Source organism: Neolamprologus brichardi, chromosome 3, assembly GCF_056152115.1.
Source record: "Neolamprologus brichardi isolate AB-2024 chromosome 3, ASM5615211v1, whole genome shotgun sequence".
Taxonomy (NCBI): Eukaryota; Metazoa; Chordata; class Actinopteri; order Cichliformes; family Cichlidae; genus Neolamprologus; species Neolamprologus brichardi.
Genome location: NC_142106.1, coordinates 42,737,218 through 42,754,561, shown reverse-complemented (window position 1 = coordinate 42,754,561; position 17,344 = coordinate 42,737,218). Strand labels below are relative to the sequence as shown.

General features: G+C 41.2%; 2 protein-coding genes across 6 annotated transcripts in view; both read left to right on the top strand.

The window, feature by feature from the left end:
• The window catches only part of dnah2 (dynein, axonemal, heavy chain 2), a 73,817-nt gene extending 63,656 nt beyond the window's left edge, over window positions 1-10,161 (top strand). For both annotated transcript variants that reach the window (XM_087837692.1, XM_087837693.1), the window contains exons 83-88: window positions 863-1,014; window positions 2,405-2,519; window positions 8,121-8,297; window positions 8,567-8,641; window positions 9,494-9,644; window positions 9,828-10,161. In XM_087837692.1, the coding sequence (XP_087693818.1) occupies window positions 863-1,014; window positions 2,405-2,519; window positions 8,121-8,297; window positions 8,567-8,641; window positions 9,494-9,644; window positions 9,828-9,982 (825 nt within the window). In that variant the 3' untranslated portion in view covers window positions 9,983-10,161. The remainder of the gene's footprint in view (window positions 1-862; window positions 1,015-2,404; window positions 2,520-8,120; window positions 8,298-8,566; window positions 8,642-9,493; window positions 9,645-9,827) is intronic.
• Window positions 10,162-13,086: 2,925 nt separating this feature from the next.
• kdm6ba (lysine (K)-specific demethylase 6B, a) overlaps window positions 13,087-17,344 on the top strand; it is a 117,507-nt gene continuing 113,249 nt past the window's right edge. For all 4 annotated transcript variants that reach the window (XM_087837690.1, XM_087837691.1, XM_087837685.1 and 1 more), the window contains exons 1-2: window positions 13,087-13,739; window positions 16,828-16,964. The gene's annotated coding sequence lies outside the window, so the exon portion shown is untranslated. The remainder of the gene's footprint in view (window positions 13,740-16,827; window positions 16,965-17,344) is intronic.

Here is a 17,344-nt window from a genome sequence, read left to right as displayed (position 1 = left end):
AAGGTTTGTATTCTGTAAAACTGAAACTGTGTTATTAGGACATTATACCGTTTGTTTGGGTTTTGTTGTTTTTTTTGACAACTTTATTTATAATTAGGATTAGGATCAATTGTTTTCCCACACACATATGAAAGAGCTTTAAAAACTAATTCCCAGAATCCGTTCAAATCAGAGCAGGTCCAGAACATATGGCTAATATTGGCGGGTGATTGCTTGCACTTTGGACATCTATCATCGGAGGTATTGTATATTTTGGCTAGTTTAGCTTTGGTTAGGTACGCCTGGTGAAGAATTTTAAACTGTATTATACAATGCCGTATATAGATTGAGGATTCATGGATCCTGCTAACACTAACTTCCCATAGGTCGTCTGGGATCTGGAGGTTTAAGTCCAGCTCCCAGGCGGGTTTTGTTGTTTTTAATAAATTAAATTAAAAAAAAACAGTGTTCTGTTAGTTATTAGCAGAGTTCTGTTGTGGTGCAAGATCAAGATCAGAGCATTTATCACAACTTTAAATTGCTTCTAACACAAGTCCCACATGCTGGTCCCACTTAGCTGCTGCTTTTGAATGTTGATGGATCTGATTATATCTAATCACCCGTGCATGGATTTGCTTTCAGATATAGCTCTGTTTATTATTTCTGTTTTGTTTAAAGTCAAGTTAAAGGCACATTATCTCTTAGGATCCTTCTTGGAGGTATTGGCAGTTTGTCTCTGTGCTCTAAATGCTGTCGTTTTATAGTAGTGTGAACAGTCTAATTGGTAAAATCTCATCATCGCCACTTTTATATTGGTTCTCCTGGAGTGTGTATTTTACTATTGGGAATGAACCTGTTATATCTGCTTTATTTGTGTTTCTAGGTATTAGAGCTGTTGACAGATGTTCGTGGAAAGATCCCAAAATACATTGAATGCGAGGGCATGAGAACCCTCTTGCTGGACAACCCTTCACCCCTTAATGTGGTCTTGCTGCAAGAGATCCAGAGATACAACTCTCTGCTGAGCACCATTAAGTATGAACTCTGTGTGTGTGTGTGTGTGTGTGTGTGTGTGTGTTTTATTGTACCTTGATGTGTAAATCTACAGTTTCAAATGAGTTAAATGTAGGTGTCATATGCCATCAGGTAGAAAAACAAATCTGAGGCTAAAATTGTGCAGTTTCACAGCTGAATAATTGCACTTTATTTTCACTGAATAATTCAGACCCTGCTAACAAAAGTGCTATCTCTCACATGTTTGATTTTTTTTGATTTTCACTCCTTCCAATTAGCCTCTGTGCCAGTTTGAAGACGATAACAGAAATTAAAAAAGCAGAAATTCATATTTATTTTTGGCTGGGTCAGCTATTCATATTTTTTTAAGTTATAAAACAATGCTATGTATTTCTATTTTTAACTTAATGTTGTGGCTCAGGAGCTAAAGCGTACTAATCCTGAATTCCTGATGCATGCATCAGTGTGAGTGAGTCTATGTGGAACAGTTAAGCAGTGGGAAGTAGTAAAACACATAGAATGAAGTGCAATATAAATGTGATTGAGTACAAAAGTGCTGTATAGGTATCAGTCCATTTACCAGTGTTGTTAAAGACAAATCAATAACAGAAAGTTGTGTACTTGATAGAATAAGTTAAGTATAACATGGTGTGGTCTTGTCGCAGAGCGCTAATAATCCTAGATGTGTTTTAGGCAGTGCTGGGGCCGTTATTCCAAAAAAAGTCATGTATTACACATTACTCGTTACTTGTCTTAAAAGTAACATAAAGTACATTTCGTGATTACTCACCAGAAAAAGTAATTAATTACGTTACTCATTACATTGCTTTGTCATTATGAGACGATGCATTTCAGATCAGTTTACAGAATAAACCTTAGATGACAGTTACATGTACCAGCACAAATCCTAATGAGGACTCAGGGGCATCTTTCTTTTAGTGTTTGCATATGAACACGAAGCCAACAACACAAAGCAATGTTGAAAACCAGCCAAAGACACCTTAAAGTGATTCTACTGTAGACAGATAGAAATGGATGCTACAACGCTGCAAGCCTGACTTCTTATCACTCCTTTTGTTACCTGCTAAAGTTCAGGCTCTGCGTGCTGAGTTGGGTTCAGCATGCGCTCAACTCTAACATCAGTCTAGGTTCTCGGCTAGCTTTGTGTTAGCATGCTGTCTGTGCAGCTTTCCCAGCTGAAGCTGCGTTAGTATTACAGTGCAGTTGTTTCTGTCCTAGACGCAGTTTGGATTTCACCATCCTGCTCTTGTGCTTATGTGCAAGAAGAAGAAGAAGAAGAATCTCAAAAGGCTCAATGCTAGTTACTGCTAAACACCTATCGATCAAATGTTTTACACATTTTGTCACAGTTGACACAGTTTTACTGTAACTGTGTATGTTTGTGTTTTAGATCATCTCTGGTGGAACTGGAGAAAGGGATCAAAGGCTTAGTAGTGATGTCACCCAGCTTGGAGGAGATTTTCAACTGTATCCATGATGCCCGTGTACCATCGCTGTGGGAGAAGGTGCAAACACACACATGCACACAGTTTATTACAGCTACCAGTGCAGGATAGTTAGTGCCAGTTGGCTCCTTCTTGGGTCAGTCTCCTTATGCAGATGTATTCTTCTGTATATGTCTCTGCTAGCTCAACAAGGACACTGTAGATTATCAAATGCACTTTTCTTCAACTGTGGGTCCGTTTTTGGGGGTTGTAGAAATGCAAAGACCTGTTATGAGATTAGACTTCTAGACTGCCTTGTCACCAACAATCACTCACACAAAGCTTAAATCAAACTTTTAAACAAGTTCATTGAGGTTACAAAAAACATTAACCCAAATATGCTCCACTGTCTTAATGTGCATTCACTGGTTATCTTTTCTCAGCTGCATAAGACGGCTTCTCACTGTTTAAAAATAAATAGATGCACTCACACGTCCTATGTGTGAAGCACACGTTCTAAGTCATGACAGATGTGAAACTGCATGTGGTACTTTCTGATTATCTTACTTCATAAAGTTGATAGACAGACTACAATGAGGATGGACTGCTAAGATCAATAGTGTTGAGAAAGCTACTTATTGGAAAATCGGGCGCACATGAAAAGCCAAAGAAGATTTTGCTGAATCAGAACTGAAGTAAAACTCAGTAACAGAATGCATGATTAAAGGCATACTGTGAAGAGAAATGTAACTTTTCTTTGGTTTGGCCGTGCTGTACTGTATAATCAAGCACTGACCAAGCATTTCTGAATAAGGGTCGCAGATAATATTTCAATACTGACAGAGCGCTGTGTTTATTTTTCCATTACATATTCTGATTTAATCTGCATTTTAAGCCTTCCTCTCCCTGAGATAGTTACCACAGATTCCTTTGGTGTGTTGCTGCTTGACAGAGGCCCTTCAGATGTCTGCTCTGCACTCATATCACTTATTGATCCCTGTGATTGTGATCCGATCAGCACGGATCTAATCTGCTTTGAGCCACTGAAACAGCTGCATGCCTGTCTCTGTGCTCACTCACTGGTCTGTTATTAAATGTGTATTTATCCGTCACCCTGCCTGGCTACGCAGACATACATTTATTGTTCTGGTCTGTCCACACAGACACACACACACACACAGATGGGCTCAGTGTGGCTCTGGCTGTATTCCAGCTGTGTTTCTGTCCAAATGCTCCATTCTGGCTTCATTATCACTGGACCTCTCTTTACAGTGGGGAGAGAACACAGGGTGCTGTCAGCCCAGGTCAAGAGGCTGGAAAGGCTTCTGACTACAAGGGAGTGTCGGTGTGTGTGTTTAGAGTGTGTTTGTGTGTGTCCACTGACAAGGGTCAGTAAGGGCAGTTCATGTTTTTATTCAAGTGTCTGACTTAGAGCTGTGGATGAAAAGCATGTATGTGTTTTTGCTCATGGGTGTATTTGTGAGAGGCTGTTAGTCAGGTGGAGCACACCTCGGGCTTCAGCAGCCAAACAAAGCCAGTGTCTGTGAACTAATCGTAGTGTAATAAGCAAAGTAAACCTTCCAAGGCCTGCTCCACTTTCCTAAAAAGACCCTGAGCTCATTGTGCTCTAGCCAGGAGCTTAATACAGCTCAATATACCGTATGTGTCTGTGTGAGTGTGTGTATCTATTTCCTTTTATAGGAGTATTGGATAGCTATTAGAGTTGCTGCCTCCAGCTGAGCGCCTCTGTTCTGCTGATCACTTGTAAACCTGACGACTCTCCTTATATTTCTTCCCGTTCCTGGCTTTTTATTCATCTCTTGGTCTTTTCACTTCAGTTATGGCTTACTCGTTTTCCTCCTGCTCTCATTTTGTGCACTAGTTCAGTCATTGTCCACCTCCATTCTTCATTGTCTGTATCTCATTCCTGTTTATATGTTGGAAGTATTACCTCCATTCTGCTCTCTTTCTTTCTCTTCACGCTTCATCTGATCCAGGCAGCAACTACAGCCCCTCAAAGAGTGTCCTGCTTATTTATCCCTCCGTCCCTCCATCCCTCTCTTCTCCGCCCCTCCTTGGCATAGCAGCCTGTCATTAGTTCTGAGCTCTCAGACTCATGGCTTTAATTTTGGCCTGCCTGCCTCTCTGTCTCCGGCCATTTTGTATCTGGTTTCCTCACAAGCCTTTGCCTGTATTTGTGTGCGTATGTGCGACGACCATATAATGAATGTGTGTGCGCCTAAGAGACATCTTGAATTAATCATTAAATTGTATATTGTCAATAAAGGCTTGGTGGCTTTCCAGACATGAAGCCTACATTTTGAAAGCATTTAGCTCGTCTGTGAACGTGAGGGCCAACGGGAAACATATATCAATAAGATTTATGCTTATCAATGTTGCTAAGATGGTATTGTACAGTGAAATTATTACATCCATCTTCAACCTAGGCATCTGTTTGGTCTTTTTACTCTATGACAGCCCTTCTTGGCAGATATAGCGGCTTTAACATCAGTGACAATGCTGAAAGGCTTAATAGCAAGTTTCTCTGAAATGGAGAATTACTGAGTCATGCTGATATTTATTGTTTTGGAAAGTTATAGGCCATTTTCCCAGCTATATCTTTACCGTTACAGCTAACACACGTGTTTTGATTATTTTCACTCTCTGAAATTATAGAGAACTGTGACGGAGTCTGTCACACTAACCCATTGTTGTAATTGATGCTTTTGAATAAAAGGTTTTTAAATCAGTGAGTAGACTGACAGAAAAAGTGGTTCGCGAGCATTTATTCTTTTGATCTGAGGCATTAATTTATACGTGACACGCCTTTCATTATACAGATATTTATGTTTGTAAAGCTGTGTTTGGTATTTCATTGTGTTTAATGTTACTGCAGATAAGATGACTGATAAGGTACTGAAAAAAATGGATATGAGGGGATATGACTAATACAGGAACAGCTCGTCTGTTCTGCTTTTCCTTATTTTCTGTCATATTTAAAATTGTGGATACTCACATTAAACAAAATCATAGTTTCAAATGTTAAGGCCATGATGTCTTTAAAATGATTCCTTCAAAGATGGTGACCAGGTCTGGTTGCACTTGAGGTTTGATTGCTGAAAAATGGATGTAGCTCTTTTTATTGTTATTGTTATAGTTTATTTTTTATAGTTTAATCATTAATCAACAAATTGATTGGTTTTGTTGATTGGTTACAGTTTGATGAAATCAACGCCCCTGAGTTATACTAATTGTTAGAATCATCGAAGCGCAGGTGGGGTTTGTGGCAGAAATCGGCCACTCCAGCTTGTTAATCAACCAAAGACCTGGACAGAGTTTACATTCTTTTGAAAGCCTGACTTGTCCACCCTAGCTGGAAAACTGGAAAACCAGTTGTTATCTATTGTCCACCTTACTCAGACTTTCCCAATTCTCAGACTTTTTATGTGATTTAGAGCTCAGCTCAGATAAAATAATTATTGTGGGTGAGTAACTTTAACATCCATGTAGACTCTGAAAACCCTCTTTTGTCTAATGATTTCCCAATAACGTTACAATAATCGACTACACAGCAGTGGCAAATGGATTTCATCACAGTAGATGTCTTTCTGAAAGCGCTGTAACTAAGTTAAAGTATATAATTCATCCATTGCTATCTTCCTCAACGCCTTGTGCCAAGACGGTGCAGAGCAGCTTAACACTACTCCCACAGATGTTGATCATCTTGTTAATATCTCTACTTCTTCACTGTGTACAACTCTAGATAATGTAGCTCCTCTAAGTACGTGACTCACTGGTGTAACACTCAAATGTTTACCTTAAAGCAGATAACTCATAAGCTGAAGAGGAAATGGTGTCTCTCTAATTTAGAAAATCATTATTTAGCCTGGAAAGCCAATTTGATGCTCTATTAAAAAAAGCTCTCTGTAAAGCTGGAACATCTTACTACTCGTCACCGATTGAAGAAAATAAGAACAACCCCAGGTTTCTCTTCAGCACTGTAGCCAGGCTGACAAGAAGTCAGAGCTCTGTTGAGCCAACCATTCCTTCAACATTAACTAGTAATAGCTTCATGAATTTCTTCACAAAATTTGAATTAATTAATTAATTAATGCTTCAATCTTAAATATAATCATATAATCTCTAATAATCTGCTATGTACCACAGGCCTTCAAGCTGGCTGTAGTTAAATCTTTACTCAAAAAGCCATCTCTAGACTCAGCAGTCTTAGCTAATTATAGGCCAATCTCCAACCTTCCTTTCATATCAAAAATCCTTGAAAGAGTAGTTGTCAAACAGCTAACAGATCATTTGCAGAGGAATGGTTTATTTGAAGAGTTTCAGTCAGGTTTCAGAGCTCATCACAGCACAGAAACAGCTTTAGTGAAGGTTACAAATGATCTTCTTATGGCCTCTGACAGTGGACTCATCTCTGTGCTTGTCCTGCTAGACCTTAGTGCAGCGTTCGATACTGTTGACCATAATATCCTGTTAGAACATGCTGTAGGTATTACAGGTACTGCGCTGCAGTGGTTTGTATCATATCTATCTAATAAACGCCAGTTTGTTCATGTAAATGGAGAGTCGTCACACTGAGGTTAATTATGGAGTTCCACAGGGTTCAGTGCTAGGACCAATTCTGTTTACATTATACATGCTTCCCTTGGGCAGTATCATCACAAGACAGCATACATTTTCACTGCTATGCAGATGACACACAGCTCTATCTATCTATGAAGCCAGATAACACATACCAATTAGTTAAACTGCAGGAATGTCTTAAAGACATAAAGACCTGGATGGCCGCTAACTTTCTGCTTCTAAATGCAGATTAAACTGAGGTTATTGTACTCGGCCCTGAAAATCTTAGAAACACGATGTCTAGCCAGATGCTTACTGTGGATGGCATTAGCTTGGCCTCCAGTAACAATGTGGGTTGGAGTTAAACCTCGGAGTTAGTTGCTGCAACTACTTGTAGTCGGTCGCCAAATGCAAAGAAATCAAAATCAAACCAATCACCATGCAACCACTAATTCCTACTTCTGAGGAGGTGGCGCTCCTGTTTCATAATAGAGCTGTTTCAGGCATACAGCTCTAGCTGTGAACACAGGAGGCCCACCCACCCGTGGCTTTGTGAGGGGCAGCCAGTCTAAAGGAGGGTTGAGGGAGCTAAAACAGCTTGTTTCACACAGAGGATGAACCGAGGGGCTGCAGTGTAAGAGAAACAGTGATTATTTAGAATTGTGAATCATGCAAATAGAGTCCCGGTGAGTTTAATAAGAAATATGTGGAGTTGGAAATGAGAACAGGTCATTGTTACTTACTTTTTATGAATTCAATAATAAAACCAATTATCACAATCACTTTTATGCTTTGGTCAGTTATTTTTAGATCCCAGCGAGTCTTTATGTATTATCAAATCAGTCAAAGCAAGTAAAAGTTTTCCTGTTGAGATTGGAAAATGCCAGCATGCTGAGACATCCTTGTACATTTCCTCTCAATTCTCACTCACCAGTTCAGTTTTCGTGTGCTAATGAGACCCACAGGCCATCAGTGCTCAGTGTGACTGCACTGAACAGAACTTGTTCCTGTTTTGAGTAGCTGCCAACAGCTGGAAGCATGAAATGGTTGTAGATTTTCCACGTCTCACTCATCGTCTCTCACACCCACCCTCTCCTCTAGGCATACCCCTCACTGAAACCCCTGGCAGCGTGGACCAGGGATCTTTGCCAGCGAGTCGATCAGTTTGCACGCTGGGCACAGACGACCCAGCCCCCCAACTTGTTCTGGCTGTCCGGTTTCACCTTTCCCAACGGTTTCCTCACTGCTGTTCTGCAGTCATCAGCTCGACAACGCAACGTGAGCATTCACACAACCACATGCGCACAGGAGACGGTTATGTAATCCCGCTCACTTTGTGATTGATGGCCATATATTTTTGAGTGTCTCAGCTTGTTTTAACAGACGGTTTTGTGAGCTGAACCCAGTGAATCGTGATTCCAGCACTGAAGATTAAACAGCAGAGATTAAATTTCACAGCACATAAAATACCCATAATATAGACACCCTACTTTGCTTGCTGTGCAGTGTTTATTTGATGAAAACTACTCTATTGTGTGTCCCTGCAGATATCAGTAGACATGCTGTCCTGGGAGTTTATAGTGTCCACTGTAGATGACAGCAAGCTCCTTTACCCACCAAAGGTGAGACACATTTTATTTCTTAAAATTGTATAGAAAATGACACAAATCTGCCGCCGGGCTACTTTTTCTGATCCATTAGCTTTCAGCTGTCATTACAGCTTTACATCACATCTTTCATCTTCACTCAGACACTGGCTGTGTTTTTCCCAGAACAATCTATTTTCATTCAAAGCAGCATCTCTATTTTCATCCCTCAAATACACTCACGTTTAGATGTTTGGGTTTTTTTATAGATTGTGTAAAATGTTTTGATTGGTCATATTTTCTTACATTGTAATTATTTAATTTCTATCCCTGATCTCTTTTCTCTCTTTTTGATTTTTCAGTGCCAGTCTGCACTTCTATCATTTCTTAACTTGATGTTTTCCCTCTTTTTTTTTTAGCTTTGACTCTTTTTCCTTCTGTCCGGTTTCTCCCCCGCCTTCTCTTTCTGTTCTCCTCCTTCACACCCTCCTTTTTCCTGTCCTCTCTGTACCACTCTTGTGTTCCCATGTTCTCTCTCTCATGACCTACTGCTTCCCATTCACCTCCTTTCTGAGCCACCCTTGTTTTATTCTTATTCCTCTTTCTCTGCCTCTACTCTAGCTTCTTCGTAACCCCCGCCACCCAACCACCACCACCTTTTGCCATCCATCTTTCTTTCTGCAGCTCTCCTCTTCCCTCTTCTTTCCTCTCCTCGTTTCATTATCTAATTCCTTGGCAGAGCTGTTAGTCATGTTTTCTTTAATGCAAGAAGTCACCTCCGAGCGAGTGTTTATATCACTCCCCCTCCCCTTTACCTATTTATAATCCATGTTCTTTCCACGTTTTCCTGCTCATGGCCTTCCATACCTGTCTCTTTGGCCCCTCCAGGACGGAGTCTTTGTCAGAGGTTTGTATTTAGAGGGAGCGGGTTGGGACAAGAGCAACTCCTGTTTGGTGGAAGCTAAACCCATGCAGATGGTCTGTCCTATACCCACCATCCACTTCAAACCAGTGGAAAACCGCAAGAAGATGGCCAAGAGTGAGTGAAATTCCTTACTTCGTTTCACAAACTTTTTTTTACGTTCCACTTTATTTATTTTCATGTGGTTTTTTGTCACCTGTGTTATTATGTTCATCCATAAATCGCTTAGTTTGGGTTTTGTTTTTGTTCTCTGTCCCGCTTTGTGGTTTCACCGACTCAGTTGTGTGTCTCTGTGTGAAGGTACGTACCTGTGTCCGTGTTACTACTACCCGGTGCGTGCTGGTGGGGCAGGCCGAGCGTCTTTTGTTGTCGGCGTTGAACTTAAATCTGGAGCTGTGACTCCAGAGCACTGGATCAAGAGAGGAACTGCTCTTCTCATGAGCCTGGACAACTGAAGGCTTTAACAATCACGCACACACTGACTGTAAAACGTTGTTTCTGTGCAAGATTCAGGTATTCATTGTGTAGTAGTTCTTATTTTATTTTTTTATTATCTGTTTTTGTGACTGAAATGATTTCAAATGTGAGTTCTACAGTAAAGTGAATTCTATATAAAGTAGGATTTTACACCTGAGCTCGACTCGTTCTTTGACTCTTTGAAGCAGGTCAGACACATTTCTGGAAGCTCTCCTTCTCTTATTTCTTTTTTTTTTTTTTACCTTTTTCTTCTCTCTGCTCTTAAAATGACCGACTGTGCACTCCTCTCCACAGACCTCCATCAGTCTTTCCATGCTGACCCCCTCTTACCCTGCTGAAACACACACATTAACACACCACCGTCTACATACACATGCACAGGAAATCTCCGACTGTGAGGTATCGGCGCTTACTGGAAGCCTACTTCTTTGTAACATCTGGATCAAGTGACTGTTGGGTCACGTAAGCATTTGACTGTGTGCTCAGTGGATTCCTTGGTAACGTGATGAGCTATTACATCTATTTTATGTGTTTTTAAAAAGTAGACAGGTCTGGTCTGTAAGTGCATGCGCAGAATAGCATGATTGGAAGGAATAGTGGCTGTTTAGATTCAGCTGTATATCCAAAATTGGCAAAAAAAAAAGGTAAAGAAATCCTTTGAACCCTCAGCCATAAAAGGCTAATGGGCTATTGTTACCCCACCATGGTGATTTTGGGGAGGGGGGGGGAGGCATAGGCATCCAAATTTGTGAATGCAATAACTCAAAAATGAAGTGATGTAGGATTTACAAATTCATACCATACGTACATCTACTAAAACTCTTTGAGTTTCAATCCTGGTGGCTTTGATATTAAGGTCAGAGGTCAACCTTTTTATCAAAGTCAATATTGAGCAAAATACAGCACTATTGTGAGACACAAATGTGTTGTATTTAATGTTATCTGTATTTGCTTAATGGGCCTTGGGAGAGTTCTATACCATGGTGCACGGTTGCAAGGAAAATAGTGTCATTGGCAAGACAACATGATTTAGATGTAAGCATTTTTACAGTATGATGTCAGAGTGGCTATCCTCCACCTGAAGCTCAAAGTGACCTGATGACCCCACGTTTTAAAGGTCTTACTGTATAGTATGTTTATCACAATATAGAGGCTGTGGAATGACCTCAAAACACCAGACACCACGACAATGTGGCCCTGCTGAAGCAGTCTTGAATAAAGTAATGGTTCAGAGTTTGTTCTGAACATTGTGCAGGTCTGATCCTCCTTTGTCTTTTCTGCTAAAGGAGGTTTGAACAGTTATTAGTGGAAGATTTGACCCCATTCCTCCACACACCCCGCAAATTTATTTTAATGGCTAGTGCAGATTAGAATTGTTTGTGTTATTGGCTTAAGCGGGCTGTGTATATGTGAATGTAGTACTAAATGCTTCACATATTTTCCACTGCATATTTCCAGTGTTTATGAGGCGGTCATGATATATTCCTTCTCGGCTTTTTCACACTTAGTGCTCTAACAGTCATGAAAATATGAACCAATTGCATTCGTTTTACAACCTTTAAACCAAAATAACGTTGATAGAAATGTGCAAGAAATCAAATTTGTCTTGTTTTTACATGCACGTATGCAGAAACGTGTCCACGGTGTAAAAAAATAAAAAGCAAGAAAACAATGCAGTTACTCAAGGTGAGGCAGAGGACATTTTTATGCTAATATGCATGTCTCCCGAGCTTGGAAAAAAAAGGGGAGGAGGGGGGGGGGGCCAGTGGGTGAAGGAGAAATGAACCCATTCAAACAAATGAATTCTAATGAAGCTTCACAGACAAGACGTTTGGAGTCAGTCAGCGCTGTGAGGGAGAGAGAGGGAGAAGCCCCGGACTTCCCCACTGGAAAAGGACTCGGCCCAAACTCCTGAAAGGGAGGGCGAGAAAAACAAGAGAAGGGACCCTGGAGAAAGTAAGCTGGGAGGAAGAATGATTCCAGTAATGAGAGAGGGGGAACCATTAAGGGGCGGAGGGAAGCTGAGTTCAAGGTTGTATTCAGAATTAAGGACTGTCCCCCTCAAAGACCAACACAGACTTCCTCGAGGTTTAAGAGCCTCTTTATCAGACCTAGGTCTGTGTGTGTGTGCGTGTGTGCGCGCATTGGTGGTCTCTAGTTGGGTGGGAGGTGGAGGGGTGAGCACATGGAATTCAAATTCAAATTGGCTGATTCTCCATCCTGATTGTAACAAATATCAGGCTTGGGAGGTGGGTTTTTGTTTTTTGGATGAGAGCTTAAGCTGAAGTAAACTTGAATGTTGATGTGCTGTGGAGTCGTTTTAGAAACACTGTACAAGTGGTACTAATGAACCCTCCTCCCTGACGCGATGTGTGCACACAGGGATTCAGATTATATTGCTCATCTTGGTGACCCTGCATCACCACAGTGGATTTTAGAGGCAATGTTGTTGGAAAGGGAGTATTAATTAAGAAGGCAGCTTTTCCATCTGCCCATCCCCTTAAATTTAAAACACTTTGAAGAAATGTTGGCAGCATTTATTCAGCGCGGGTGAAAACAGGATCCAGGATCCACCTTTTTGTGAACTCTTTAGACGACAAGGAAGGGAAGTGTTTAATCACAAGTCTCGCTCTTGAACACAGACTGTTGCTTGTCTGCGTTTGGAGAAGCCCTGACAACAGCTCAAGAACTCCTGAGAGCCAACCCGATCTCAGTTGGCTTTATTTGACTTGCGCTAATTTGATTTCCCGGCATGCTTGCGCGCAACTTTTCCGTTTCTTGGGAAGTGTAAGGCACCTGACAAGATTACAACTCGTTGGGCCCCATTCGGTTCCAGCAACTCTTCCCCCAGCTGAGAGCTGGACTCTTGAACCAAATGCTTACGAGAAGAGAGGAGAGGAGAGGAGAGGAGGGGGGCGGGAACTTGCGGCTCGGTTGTTCGCGATCGAATAGTAGTTAATAATGGAATTTGGGCAAGTTGTACAGTGTGTTTGCCAGTGACTGTGGAGGCGGGGCAGTTAATGTCCAAGACTCTTCCACTGAAAATAAACCTGCATGAGGGAAGAGAGAGAAGGAGAGAGAAAGGGAGCGGAGGGAGGGAGGAGGAAGGGAAAGAGCCTTTCAGCGGGGACAGAAGGGAAAGAGTCTCCGTTTCAATGGAATAAAAACTGCGCAATTTCTTTACGCACTCCCTGCTCGGATCACTCGCACCGTTGCTGTCCATGAGACGGATATCAGCAGCGCTTTCTGGATGATTGTTGGCGGGGGGAGTCCGTTCCCCATTGCAACCCCCCCCCGCTGTCTTTGAGGCTTTTTTTAAGGTTTCACCAGCTTGCGATTTTTTTCTTAACACGATGGTGTTCAGATGAAGGAAAAAGAAACGCGATATGACTGTGAAGATGCAACATCACTGATGAGTGTGTTCGTCATGCCTTGCCCATGGGCGAACGCATCCACATTTTCTGTGCCGGAGGGGGGCGGGGAGGGGGGTCTGCGATCTCTGCGTGCGCAGTGCTTCCCCGTGTCATAATTTGCGCCTAAACGCGTTATTACGGACGCTGAATGGAAAGGCTTAGTATTTTATTTTTCGTCAGTGGGGGAGATGAGAGGGCTTTTAGAGGTCTGCGTCATCCCGTGGTCGTGGAAGGAGATGGGCTACTTTGCAGATTTTCCACTGTTTTCACAGCCAGAGTCAGCGCGGCACCTCCCCAGCACGTTTTGGATCACACACAGAAGGTAAGCTCTCCGTGCCTCTGTCAGGCATGCTGGCCTTATACCTAATTGTAGGGGGGCGAGACTCCATTGAAAACAACCTGAACTACAATGTCCTCTTTCGTTAACCTTGTAAAAAAATGCGAGCTGCTTCTAGAAAATGAGTCCAGCAAACTGAAAATGTTGCACAGCAGAAAGGCGGAATTTCTGTGGGGTCTGTGGGCTGTAGTAGCCTCACGTGTCCTTCTTTTTTTAACCATAAGGACATAATTTGATGGTATTATGTAATTGCTTATAGAGCAATAGGCTGCACCGCTCCAAGTTTGCAGTGATAAAGGTGGAGAAGTTTCGATGTTGTTGCTGGTTTGTTGCGTTTTTTCCCCTTTTTTATGTTGCAGACAGCTGCTTTAAAAAAGAAAGAAAGAGCCAATTTCATATACAAACTAAAGTTGGTGATGTCATGTTTTCTACGGTAAGGAAGGCAGAGTTTACAGGAAGGTACGTCTGGAGTTGGTGATGTCGCAATCACCGTGTGCCGATTTCCGTTAACACATTTGCAAATGTAAGGAAAAAGACCACGGAGCGTGTCCGTGGGTGTGAAATGCAGCGCGTCACTGGGATATGTTTTGGTCATTAGTACGGGAGGGGGGGGGGGGGGGTGGCTGATAAGAGCCAGCTGAATGAAATGGGGGAGGGAGGAGGGGGGCTCGCTGGTGTCGGCAGAAGGAGTGTCGCATTTTCTTTCTGAGATGTCATGTGGTGAAGTTGTGGCGGGTTCTTTACCAGGAAGAGCGTTTGAATTTTCTTCCCCTTGGATTTTTTTTGTCTCCACCCCTCTCCCTGTTGTTCCTTTAGCACTTTGGGTACTCCGCCACTGGAGGGCAACCCAGGACAGAGGTTCACCTTTGAGTAGGTTACTTTTATGTCCGTATGGAAATGAATATATTTGCGTGAGAGGACCTCAGCTATGACTGTTTGCATACAGCGAGGCGAACAAAGGTCACACAGGGACTTGCTGTGGTCTGTAATGAAGCATCCTGAAGCAGGCAGCCTCGGCTGTGTTAAACCACCCGAACATATTTATTATTGTTGTTGTTGTTATTGTTATTTTGTTTAAATAAGGGGACTCAGTTCAGTTTAAGTTAACTTCCAGATTGGTGTCGTTACACTATTTAGCCTCAATAACTGTAGATGTTGATGCTAGCTTGGATGCGAACAACTCTGACGTAAAGACTAAAAACAGTCTAAAAATAGTTCATTTTAATGTAAAAATGTTTTCCCCCCCACAACTAACATCAGCCCCTTTTTATTCCTTGGAAACCCGCATGGGAAATAATGTCTCTATTTGTATGATGCTACACTTTTATGACTTTAAATCCCATGATGCACTGAGTGTTTCTTCTTCACTTTTCACTGTTCTTTTTCACTCCAAGGTTATTGTAGTTAACTAAAAGTAAACTAAAGTTTAAAACTCAATATGAGTCTAAAACTTTATGTCTGTGAGACCGTGAGTCAATGCTTACCATAAATACAATAATAATTAAAAAACACCGAAATTGTCCAAACAATAAATTAAACTGAAAAAAAAGAAAACCCAATTTGAAAACTAACTGAAACTAAACTGAATTAAACACAAAAATTAAAAAGAAAATGAAATAAAAACTAATAAGAAAATACAAAACTATAATAACACAGTTTCACTCACTATGTGCTTACACCCCACTCTGCATTTAATCATTAGTTATTATTATTTTTTGCTCTTTTCCTCAGCGTGTCTTTGTCCTGTCTTCCTCCCTTCACTGCCAATCAGATGTCTGGCCGTCCCTGAGCTCGGTTCTGTTGGATGTTTCTTCCTGTTAAAAGGGAGTTTTTCCTTCCCACTATTGCCAAGTGCTTGCTCATAGGGGATCGTCTGATTGCTCGGGCTTTCTCTGTATTATTGTGAGTCTTTACCTTACAATATAAAACACAGTGTTGTTTTGTTTAAATTGAATTGAATTTAAATTAGGTTTAAATATTAAGTCCCACAATGCAATGCATTAGAGAGGGTATTAGAGGTGGGAATCGCCACACACCCCCGGATGCAATTTTTAACATTTTACAATATCCCAAGTATTGCAAATCATATATTGTGATTTTTCCCCTTTTAAACAGCAAATGATATCCTCAGAGTTAAACTTGGTCAGTCGATTTTTTTTTATTCAAGTAGTTATGTCACTTTAAAACCTGCTATAAATGTTGCCATACGTCTGCTATCGGTCTGCCATTGAATTGGATCAAGTTTGCAATTACATGGAGTCTGTTTCTGATAATTGACTGTGATAAATCATTGAAAATCACATATCTGTTGACATCTACATGGACAAAAAATCATATTTAACAATTACATTTGTGCTCTGCAACTTTCCTGTTCTTTAGGAATATAACCAGAATACAACCAACTGGCAGTCAGCTGAGTCGAGTCTCCTCATGTTGTGCTCACTCAGACTGATAATAACACGTTGGCAGTCTGTCCTCATTAATATATCAGCGCACACTTATTTATGAAACATTCGACAGCCTTTCTGAGCGTGACTGCAGTCAGTCCAAGTCATACTGTGACTGTTTGTAGAAAGGTCACCTCTGCATTCGTTTTGCAATCCAAAGTGGATGTGAGTGAGTCTTCCTCCAAATCAGGGCAACCATTTACCAATTTAGTAACCACAAGTTGCAATCAAAAAAAAAATCTGTACAATTTATTTATTTTACTACTTACATACATCCTTCACATGCCATCGTCATCCATGAAGTCAACATGAATTTAAAGCTTTATGTCCATACTTGCAGAGAAGCAGTTTTTCCAGTACCTCAGAGGTTCTGTCACTTTCTGTATGGACTTTGCTGTTCCAAGCTATTTTTTGGACAAATTGGTGAAATGTAAGAGCGTGTTTTTACCTCTAGATGGTGCCACACTTTCAGTCCAGGTCTTACTATTTATGGGCTTTAATAACATCTGCTAATTTCCCTGACTTTAGTGTTGGAAAGGCAGATAGGCCTCTGAATCTCTGTGTTAAAATGCTGCTCTGTAGATGTCTGTCACAAACTGATCTATGTATGCCTCTCCTGTTCACAGGGACAAAGTGAGGAGCATGGCTAAGCCTTGTCGCGACGTGTTTAAAGAGCCGCCGGCGCCCGACTGAGGCCACGAGTTTGGTTGGCTACACTGCAGGCAAGAATGAGCAAGTGCATCAGCCCCACAGCACGGAAATGGTAAACACGCCTTAGTGATGAAGGATGCTCATAGACCCCTAATAGTTTTATGCATGGTTATTGCAATTAAGAGCAGTTGCTAAAACACTGCTGCCACATGCAGTTTTTGATTATTCCAAACTTCCAAAAAATATTTTAATAGTCACTTTTATAGACTAAAAAGACTCTAATATTCACCCAGTATTTGTTCATGGTATCTGACTTATAACCCGCTTTAAAATTATTCTGCACTATGTTCTATCAAACCATCAACAGCACTAACATTGATTGGTATCTGACTCCTAACAGAAATACGGCTCTGATCTATACTAGTATCAAAGTTTTTGAGTAATTGGACAGATTCTCGTCAGATCCATTGTGTTTATCGGCATGTTTTCTCC